General features: G+C 39.0%; 1 protein-coding gene across 6 annotated transcripts in view; it reads left to right on the top strand.

The window, feature by feature from the left end:
- Positions 1-304: 304 nt before the first annotated feature.
- Positions 305-10,730, top strand: part of MARK1 (microtubule affinity regulating kinase 1) — a 141,383-nt gene continuing 130,957 nt past the window's right edge. For all 6 annotated transcript variants that reach the window (XM_067729714.1, XM_067729717.1, XM_067729716.1 and 3 more), the window contains exon 1: positions 305-474. In XM_067729714.1, the coding sequence (XP_067585815.1) occupies positions 424-474 (51 nt within the window). In that variant the 5' untranslated portion in view covers positions 305-423. The remainder of the gene's footprint in view (positions 475-10,730) is intronic.

Here is a 10,730-nt window from a genome sequence, read left to right as displayed (position 1 = left end):
CGCGCTCGGCGGTACGAGCCAAGCAGTGATTTGCAGCGCCGCTTCACCTTCGGCCATGGCCGGGAGAGCCTAGCGGGGCCCGGACGCCGCCCCCCGGCTCCCGCCCCGCCTCCCAGCCTCGGCGCTGCATCCCGCCGGCCTCGCCGCCCGGCCCGCGCCGGGCAACCGCCCTCGCCCGCAGCCCGCCCTCGCCCCGGCTCGCGTCCCCCGGCGGCGCCGCCGCGGGAAGCGGCTCCCCCTCCTCTTCCTCCGCGTCCTCTCCCCCCGCTCCGCCGCCGGGGCCGCTTGTTGCACCGCTCGCGGCCTGTGGGAGCCGCTCGCCCGGCCCCGGCCTCGCGCCCGCGGCCGCAGCCCCTGCCGCTCGCTCCCGGGGCCCGCAGCCCGGCCCGCGAGACCCCGGCCCGACCCTGCCGCCCGCACAAAATGTCGGCGCGGACGCCATTGCCGACGGTGAATGAGCGGGACACGGAGAACGTGAGTAGCCGGAGCCTCCCCGGGAGCGGCGGGGCCAGACGCTCCCCGGACCCCGGCTTCACCTTCCGCATGGGCCGCCCCGGGGCCCCAGAGCGGCCACCCGCTGCAGGGTGTTCACCTGGCGCCCGGCGTGACCCTCGCCCCCGGCTGAGCCCCCATCCTCCCTTCCAGGCGCATTTCACTGCTTTCCCCTGAAGGGTGAGGGTGGGGGCACCGTAAGTGGCGCCCTCCCCGCGGAGGTGGTCCTCCGGGAGACGGTGGGGTGATGGAGGGCGACAGGCACAAGGAGATGGCAGAGTGGGCATCCCGGATAGCTTTATTTCCACGCGGCATTCTGTATCCCCACCCGAATGTTTGCTTTATGATCACAGACAAGCCAGCCGTCTGCCTCTTTTCCCTTGCTTTTCTGGCTCTTTCGGTCCTTTGCCCTCCCACCCGCCTGCATTGCCCCATGACTTTGCTTTTTGTAACTGTGTCCACATTTGGGTCTTGGGCACCAAAGGGGGAAGGTCGGGAATGGAAGGGACGAGAATGGGAGTAGAGATGGATGTGTGTGTTGGTGTGTCCCGAGTTTCTACTGCTGTGTGATACTCTTCTATAGAAATGAGCAGAAGAATTTCACCATCAGCTTCTGTGGCCCCAGGGTTACAGCAAAATGTTTAAAAGCTGTATGAAGCCAACGGCTTTTGCTTCTCTTTCTCAAGTCGGTGGTAATAATTCAGGGCAGGTTTTACTTTAAATACCTCTCCTCCTCCTTGGAGTGTCACAAGGTGCATTTCTTTGAAGGAAGGATTTTCTGTGTCTTTGATCAAATTGCCCTCAGGAGTTTTTATCTAGATGCAGATGTCCCTGGTGTTTAAACTCTTGAAAACCGAAAGAACCAGATCAGTTGTATTTCCACATTCTGAAAAGTGCAGTTGTGTGTGTGTGCACGAGTTCCTTTGTGGGAAAGGGTTTAAAAATAATTTTTTTTTTTTAAGCCCTCATGACCTGTAAAGAGGGCCTTTGCTGATTTTTCTGACTGGGTTTGCGTACCCCTTAGAGGGGTGTTAAGTTTTGGTCGGCTCTCCAGTTTCTGATTGCCTAGTTAACTCCTTGACCCTCCAGCCCTTGGTGTATCACTGCCTTCATAGGGTTGGTAAAATAAAATAATGAAGGGTTTTGGCGTTCTTAAACAAAAGATATGAGACAGAAGACATACAGACTCACCCCTGAAGTGTTGGGGGGAGGTATAAACAGATTTTTTTAATCTTGGAGAGTAGGGGAGCGCAGAAACTTGATATACAAAGGGAGAAGAAATTTTGGTAAGAGACTATTGTAGAAGACCCAGGAAGAGATTTCAGAGTATGCTTTCGTCTCGTCTAGTGTCTTGCATTTCAAATGGTAAAGATAGAGAGTAAGGTTGCTGTTACGGTAACTTATAACTTAGTTTACATTGTAACTTCTTAAAAGCCTCCTAATTGTTTTTAAAAATATAATTGATACATAATTTTGATTAAGAGATTGAAGAAGGTGACGGAACAAGGTGCAAAATTGGGTTAAAGTTGATTTTAAAGCCAAGGTAGTACAGAATTTTTCTAACAGAAAATCTTTAAAAAAACGTGTCATTCAGTATGAATGAAAAGTAAGACAGATGATGACCTTTGTTTTTATTAGCAAAACACTCTGTGTGTTTTTTACCTAGGAAAGGTGGAAAAATACATTGTTTTTATTTTCTTTCGGATTTTGAATAGTATAGCTCTTTCCACAGTTGTATGAATAAGGTGCTTTATACAGACATGAGATAGCATTATAGAAATCTGAATCAGGGAATAGTACAAAATGCAGCATCACTTGTAAGACCAAAAAAAAAAAGGTGGGGGGGGCTCAGTTAAGCAATAACAGTGTGCTAAATTTTTCTGTACCTTCTGAAAATGATTATGCTAAGTAAACTGATTTGCTCTGTTTCTGAGCATGTTATTTCAAAGTCACTTTTATGATCTTGTCCCTTGGTGTTGGTTGCATTGTGCATAGCTATAGCTCCGTTTAGCTTCCTTTACCCACATGCTGATTTTCTCCTAATTGCCATGCGAAGTACCTGTTTATACTGTGGCTGTTAATTTATCAATACATATGCACTCAGTTTTGGTTTTTGAGCTGGAAGGGATAGAGAAGCAGTATTTAAGACAAGGCCTCTCCCCTCAAAGAACTTAAGAAGAAAGGTAAATATAGTCCCAAAGAAATAGTGTACAGTAGAAAGCTGTGTGCAAATAGGGCTAAATTGGTTTATAGGTGCTATAGGTGTTTATCAAAGGAATCACCAGTGATGGCTATTAAATCACCATTCGTGTCTCTCTCTGTTCTCTGGTTGGTAGTAAATGTCATTACCCATTCTTGCTTACCTCTCATCAGTGAAATAAAGGAACATATCTGCTTGTTAGCTAATATATTAAGGCCAGTGTGGTAATCAAAATGAACATTTGTTTGAAGTTGTTTTCAGTTAAATTGACACATTTTAAAAAATGGTTGTGAAAATCTACATTCGTGTGACTATTAAATGCTTGTAAGCCTTTTGGAATATTAAGGACATAACTAAAAACATTTTATTACTGCCCAAAATATTTTAATTTAAACAAATAAGGTAATTAAAGAATCTTTGAATTGTATTGTCATTTGCAGTTATTATAAGCATCTTAGTCATATGTGAATGGATTTGGTATCCTTGGGAATATGTGATATCTACCCTTCCCCATGTCACTAATATATATTGAGGATATGTAAGTAAATGTTAATATTATATACATATTAAACAGTTCAGAGGAAGAATGTTGCAGCACTGTAACATTAGTAGTAAATATTCTCCTCTTTACTACCACTGTATCTAGTAGAGCGAGAAAGAATTGCTTTTCTCTGAGAACATTCTGTGTGTATTTTTTCAAGAGTATTTTCTTAGATGAAGGATTTGTGTGTGCATTATTAATAGGCCTCAAATGGCTAAATACAACAGAACAACCGATGATTAAAGGCAATGAATACTTCGCAGTGAAGTAGAAAACATATGTTGTAGATCATAGAATTAATTTATGCAAAATGTGTTTGATGTTAGGTTGTAAAGAGTAAGTCCAGAAAGAGAATGGGTGTTTGAAATATTCCGGTTTTTTTTTTTGCTTCTGTTAGATTATACTTGGATAATTCCAGCGTGGATAGAGAGAATATATTACCATTACTCTTATGTACTTTTAAATGGAGCAAGAATTGTTTTCATGTTTTAGAAAAACTCTAATTTTGCTAATTTTTATGGATCCAAAGTGTCCCTACTAGCTTTCTGTGGTGAAATTTTGATCAGTATGAAGGAAATTGATTTGATTCCTTCTCGGGATGTTTTAAAATTGACTTTGGTTAAATTTGTTTTGAAACTTTTAATAACAAAACTCTTGATGATGATTCTTTTCATAGATCTGAATTTCACTGTGATGACTGGAACAACTACCAAGGTGGACATTAGTAGTTTGAAAAGGCAAGAGTGAAGCATGCTTTTGCCACTACTGCTGGGCTTTCTCAGTACCCTGTGCATACCTCATGTCACAGGATCTATCACATTGCCTTCTAATTGCTGATTTACTTTGTCTCCTTTGTTCTGTATCGCCAGTGCCAGTACAATGACTAGTAGTAATATATGAGATCAGTCCTATAATATTCCCCTTTTGAATTTTTTCATTTGTCATCAAAATATACTAGTGACACCAGGAACGGTAGATATTACATACTACAAAGCCTTCAGAGAGTGAAGTGACCTGCCCAAGGTCATAACGAATATCTGATGTCTTTCACTGTTGCTCTACTCACGTTATTGCTTCTTGAGGTTTTTGGTTTGTTTTGCTTTTGTCTTAGAGATTTCAAAAGAGCATGTGCGATGATATGAGATACTTTATTGGTTGAAGAACAGGGTGTGCCATGGTCATCTCATTCCTGAACCTTTGCTATTTTCTCTGTCTCGAGTACCCTGTTCTTTTCCCCTTATCCCAAACTTACAAGTCCCTTATGGCATGGCTTATGTTTTTAAGAAGACCTCTGAAATGATTGCAGCCAGCATTGCTGTCTGATGTAGCTGAACATCTGTGTGTGTATAGTCCATACCACTGGTCTCCAAAGTGGGTATGGAGGACGGTCCATCGTGAGAAAAAAATGTCTTTGCCTTCTATCATTTTCCTTCTGAACTCAGTGCTATTACTAACTCTCCTTCTTCTCCTTCTCCTTCTTATTCTTTTAAAGCTCAGGTTGTTTAGAATCAGCCACATATTTTAAATTATTATTTTTTTACCATTCCCTTTTCCATCTCAGACTTTCCTTTGGAGGTCATTTTCCCTTTTCCTGATAGCATCTTCACAGTTCTTTTGGTAAAGGATTGTTAGTCATAAACTTTCTTTTTTAAATATGAAAATATTTTTTGTCCATTTTCTTGAAAGAGAACCTTGCTCAGTCTCCAATTCTAAGTTGATCTTCCATTGTCTGCTTATTTCCATTGTTCCTGTTCAGAAGTCATCTGCCAGTAGGTATAGGTGTCTTTTCTGTCTGTCTCTTTTTAAGACTCTTTTTCTTAGGTGTTATACTTTCACTACAGTGTATTTAAGTATGGATTTCTTTTCTTCTTGTTTGCTTCTCATGTTTTTGAATTCATATTCTTTTTATTAGTTCTGGATACTTACCATATATTATCTTTTTGAACATTGCCTTGCTTCTGGTCTCCTTAGAATTTTATTTTGGTACTCTGATTAGATTATGTTGTACCTTAACTCTTCCATATGCCTTAACTTCTTTTCTTTTCTTTTTTTTAAATTGAAGTATAGTTGATTTACAATGTTGTGTTAGTTTCAGGTGTACACCAGAGTGATTCAGTTATACAGATTCTTTTTTTCATTTTTCAGATTCTTTTACATTATAGGTTATTGCAAGATATTGAATATAGTTTCCTGTGCTGTACAGTAGGTCCTTGTTGTTTATCTATTTTATGTATAGTAGTATGTATCTGTTAATCCCAAATTCCCAATTTATCCTCCCTCCCGCTGCCCTTTTTCCCCTTTGATAACCGTAAGTTTGTTTTCTATTTCTGTGAATCTATTTCTGTTTTGTAAATAAGTTCACTTGTATCATTTTTTTAGATTCCACATGTAAGTGATCTCATATGATATTTGTTTTTCTCTCTCTGACTTACTTTACTTGGTATGATAATCTCTGGGTCCATCCATGTTGCTGCAAATGGAATTATTTCATTCTTTTTTTTAAGGCTGAGTAATATTCCATTGTGTATATGTGCCACATCTTCTTTATGTATTCATTTGTTGATGGACATTTAGGTTGCTTCCACGTCTTGGCTATTGTAAATAGTGCTGCTATGAACATTGGGGTGCATGTATTTTTCTCTGGCTGTATGCTCAGGAGTGGGATTGCTGGATCATATGGTAACTCTATTTTTAGTTTTTTAAGGACCCTCCATACTGTTCTCCATAGTTATGCTTTAACTTCTTGATTCATTTTTTCTGTGAGTTGTGTCTTTGTACTACAAGCTGTATAATTTGTTTAGATCTAAACTCTGTGGCTTATATCTTTCATAAATTTTGGAAATGGAGCAGCCATATCTCTCTGAATATAGCCTTACTACTGTTCTCTCTAGTGTTTCTGGTCCTCTGATTAGATATGCTAAAATTCTCTTTCTATCCTGCATATGTCTTAGATGCTTATTCATTTTTTCCCCCTATTTCATTGTTTCCCTGTACTGTAATCTATAGTACAATCTGCTGTACAATTTCTGCATGTAGCATGTTTAACGTCTATCTTTCAGTTAACTAAAACTCTTTAGCTGTACTTAAATCACTGTTAACCTTTTTGTTGAAATTATTTTTTATAGTGGGAAAAAACACATAACATGAGATCTGCCTTTTTAACAAATTTCTAAATGTACAATAAAATATTGTTAACTGAGGCAGAACTTTCTCATCTTGCATGCCTGAAACTTTATATTCATTGAACAGCTCCGATTTTTCTCTCTCTCTAGCCCCTGGCCACCACAATTCTACTTTCTGCTTCTGTAAGTTTGATTGCTTTAGATAACTCATTTAAGTGGACTCATGCAGTTTTTTTTCTTTTTTGAAGTATAGTCGATGTACAATATCATGTAAGTTACAGGTGTACAATTTACAATTTTTAAAGGTTATACTCTATTTATAGTTATTATAAAATATTGGCTATATTCCTTGTGTTGTAAATACATCCTTGAAGCTTATTTTATATGTAATAGTTTGTATCTCTTAATCCCCTACTCTATATTGCTTCCCTCCTCTTCCCTTTCTCCACTGGTAACCCTAGCTTGTTCTCTGTATCTGTGAGTCTACTTCTTTTTTGCTGTATTCACTAGTTTGTTGTATATTTTAGATTCCATATGTAAGTGATAGCATACAGTATTCGCCTTTCTCTGTCTGACTTATTTCACTTTGCATAATACCCTCCAAGTCCATCCATGCTGCTGCAAATGGCAAAATTTCATTCTTTTTTATGGCTAAGTAGTATTCCATTGCATACATACGCACCACATTTTCTTTGTACATTTGTCTGTTGATGGACACTTAGATTGCTTCCATATTATAAATAATGGTGCTATGAACATTGGCATGCATATATCTTTTCCAAATAGTGTTTCTGTTTTTTTTTTTCGGGTATATACCCAGGAGCGGAATTGCTGGATCACATGGTAGTTGTATTTTTAGTTTTTTAAGAAACTTCCATATTGTTTTCCACAGTGGCTGAAACACTCTACATTCCCACCAGAAGTGTAGGAGGGTTCCCTTTTATCCACATCCTCACCAACATTTGTTATCTGTGCTCTTTTTGATGGTAGCCATCCCAAAAGTTGTGAGGTGATATCTCATTGTGGTTTTCATTTGCATTTCCCTGATGATTAGCAGTGTTTAGCATCTTTTCATGTGCCTCTTGGCCATCTGTATGTCCTCTTTGGAGAAATGTCTATTCATTTCTTCTGCTCATTTTTAAATCGGATTTTTTTTTGATATTTAGGTGTATGAGCTGTTTATCTTTTAATTTAATTTTTTATTTTACATTGGGAGTATAGCTGGTTTACAATGTTGTGTTAGTTTCCAGTGTATAACTAAGTGATTCAGTTATACATATATCCATTCTTTTTCAGATTCTTTTTCCATATAGGTTATTATAGAATATTGAGTAGAGTTCCCTCTGGTATACAGTAGGTCCTTGTTGATTATCTATTTTATATATAGTAGTGTGTATATATTCATTCCAAACTCCTAATTTATCCCTCCCCCCCCGACCCCCACGTTTCCCCTTTGGTAACCGTAAGTTCGTTTTTGAAGTCCGTGAATCTGTTTCTGTTTCTGAAGTAAGTTCCCTTGTATCATTTTTTTTAGATTCCACGTATAAGTGATATCACATATTTGTCTTTCTCTGTTTGACTTACTTCACTTAGTATGATAATCTCTGGGTCCATCCATGTTGCTGCAAATGGCATTATTTCATTCTTTTTTTATTGCTGAGTAATAGTCCATTGTATATATATGCCACATCTTCTTTATCTATTCATCTGTTGATGGACATTTTAGGTTACTTCCATGTCTTGGCTATTGTAAATAGTGCTGCAGTTAACATTGGGGTGCATGTATCTTTTCAAATTATGGTTTTCTCCAGATAATATGCCCAGGAGTGGGATTTCTGGCTCGTATGGTAGTTCTAGTTTTGCGTTTTTAAGGAACCGCCATACTGTTCTCCACACTGGTTGTACCAATTTACATTCCCACCAACAGTGTAGTACGTTTCCCTTTTCTCCACCCCCTCTCCAGCCTTTATTGTTTGTAGAATTTTTGACGATGGCCATTCTGTCCAGTGTGAAGTGATACCTCATTGTAGTTTTGATCTGCATTTCTCTAATATTTAGCGATGTTGAGCATCTTTTCACGTGTGTTTTGGCCACCTGTATGTTTCCTTTGGAGAAATGTCTATTTAGATCTTCTGTGCATTTTTTGATTAAGTTGTTTTTTTTGATATAGAGCTGCATGAGCTGTTTGTATATTTTGGAGATTCATCACTTGTTGGTCGCTTCGTTTGCAAATATTTTCTCCCATTCTGTGGGCTGTCTTTTCGTTTTTTTTATGGGTTCCTTGGCTGTGCAAAAGCTTTTCAGTTTAATTAGACCCTATTTATTTATTTTTGTTTTTATTTTCATTACTCTAGGAGGTGGATCCACAAAGATACTGCTGTGATTTATATCAGAGAACCTAACAAAGACCTAGTCATACAGCATATCAACTTGGTATTCTTTGTCTTAAAAAGAGCAACGCTAATTGTTTAAAACAAACCTAAGGAAGTTAAGCCTTTCTTGGACTTCTTGAACATGACTATATCTACTTCCCAGCCTCACAGTTTGTGGGGCTATGTTTGCTTCTAAGCGTTTTATAGTATCCAGCATTACATTTAGGTCTTTAATCCATTTCGAGTTTATTTTTCTGTATGGTGTTAGAAAATGTTCTAATTTCATTCTTTTACATGTAACTGTCCAGTTTTCCCAGCACCACTTATTAAAGAGACTATCTTTTCTCCATTGTGTATTCTTGCCTCCTTTGGTAGCACTTTGTTGAGGATTTTTGTGTCTATGTTCATCACTGATATTGGGTGTAACATTTTTTGGGGGGGGGGTGTCTTTGTCTGGTTTTGGTATCAGGGTGATGGTGGCCTCATAGAATGAGTTTGGGAGTGTTCCTTCTGCAATTTTTGGAAAGAGTTTCGAAAGGATAGGCATTAATTCTTCTCTAAATGTTTGATAAAATTCACCCGTGAAGCCATCTGGTTCTGGACTTTTGTTTGTTGGAAATTTTTCATCACAGTTTCAATGTCAGTACTTGTGATGGGTCTGTTCACATTTTCTGTTTTCTCCTGGCTCAGTCTTGGAAGGTTGTACCTTTCTAAGAATTTGTCCATTTCTTCTAGGTTGTCCATTTTGTTGGCATATAGTTGCCTGTAGCAGTCTTTTATGATCCTTTGTATTTCTGTGGTGTCAGTTGTAACTTCTTCCTCATTTCTAATTTTATTGATTTGTGCCCTCTCCCTTTTTTTCTTGATGAGTCTGGCTAGTGGTTTATCAATTTTATCTTTTCAGAGAAGCATCTTTTAGTTTCATTGATCTTTTCTATTGTTTTCTTTGCCTCTATTTCATTTATTCTGCTCTGATGTTTATGATTTCTTTCTTTCTACTAACTTGGGACCTTGTTTGTTCTTTCTCTAGTTGCTTTGGGTGTAAGGTTAGGTTGCTTATTTGAGATTTTTATTGTTTCCCCAGATGCTTGGAATGCTATTAACTTTGCCCTTTGAACTGCTTTTGCTGCGTCTCATAGGATTTAGACCGTTGTGTTTTCATTTTCTTTTGTCTCTAGGTATTTTTTCATTTCCTCTTGATTTCTTCAGTGATCCATTGGTTGTTTAGTAGCATATTGTTTAGCCTCCACATGTTTGTGTGTTTTGCAGTTTTTTTCTCATAGTTGATTTCTAGTCTTATAGTGTCGTGGTTGGAAAAGACTCTAGATAGGATTTCAGTTTTCTTAAATTTCCCAAGGCTTGTTTTGTAGCCTAGCATGTGATCTCTCCTGGAGAGTGTTCCATGTGCACTTGGAAAGAACGTGTAAAATCTACATATTATTTATTCTTAAAGTGTACTTTTGGTAAAAATAATCACAAGTATTGAAAAAAGTTCTGCATTTCAGTTTTTGGGTAATGATGCAATTCTATTCATCATGGTGCTAAATTCTTTTTTTTTTTTTTTTTTTTGCGGTACGCGGGCCTCTCACTGTTGTGGCCTCTCCCGTTGCTGAGCACAGGCTCTGGACGTGCAGGCTCAGCGGCCATGGCTCACGGGCCCAGCCACTCCGCGGCATGTGGGATCTTCCTAGACCGGGGCATGAACCCGTGTTCCCCGCATCAGCAGGTGGACTCTCAACCACTGCACCACAAGGGAAGCCCTTTGTTTTCGTTTTTTAATTAAAATTTTTTTTGTTGTAGTTGATTTAAAATGTTGTGTTAGTTTCTTCTGTACAGCAAAGTGAATCAGGTTTGTACGTGCATATATCCACTCTTTCTAGAACGTGTATTCTGATGCTTTTGGATGGAATGCTTTCTATATATCAATTAAGTCCATCTGCTATATTGTGTTATTTAAGGCCAGTGTTTCCTTACTGATTTTCTATCTGGATGATCTGTCCATT

Source organism: Pseudorca crassidens, chromosome 2 (assembly GCF_039906515.1).
Source record: "Pseudorca crassidens isolate mPseCra1 chromosome 2, mPseCra1.hap1, whole genome shotgun sequence".
NCBI classification, from domain to species: domain Eukaryota; kingdom Metazoa; phylum Chordata; class Mammalia; order Artiodactyla; family Delphinidae; genus Pseudorca; species Pseudorca crassidens.
Note: the sequence above shows the minus strand (reverse complement) of the source record. Positions and strands in the feature narration are given on the sequence as shown.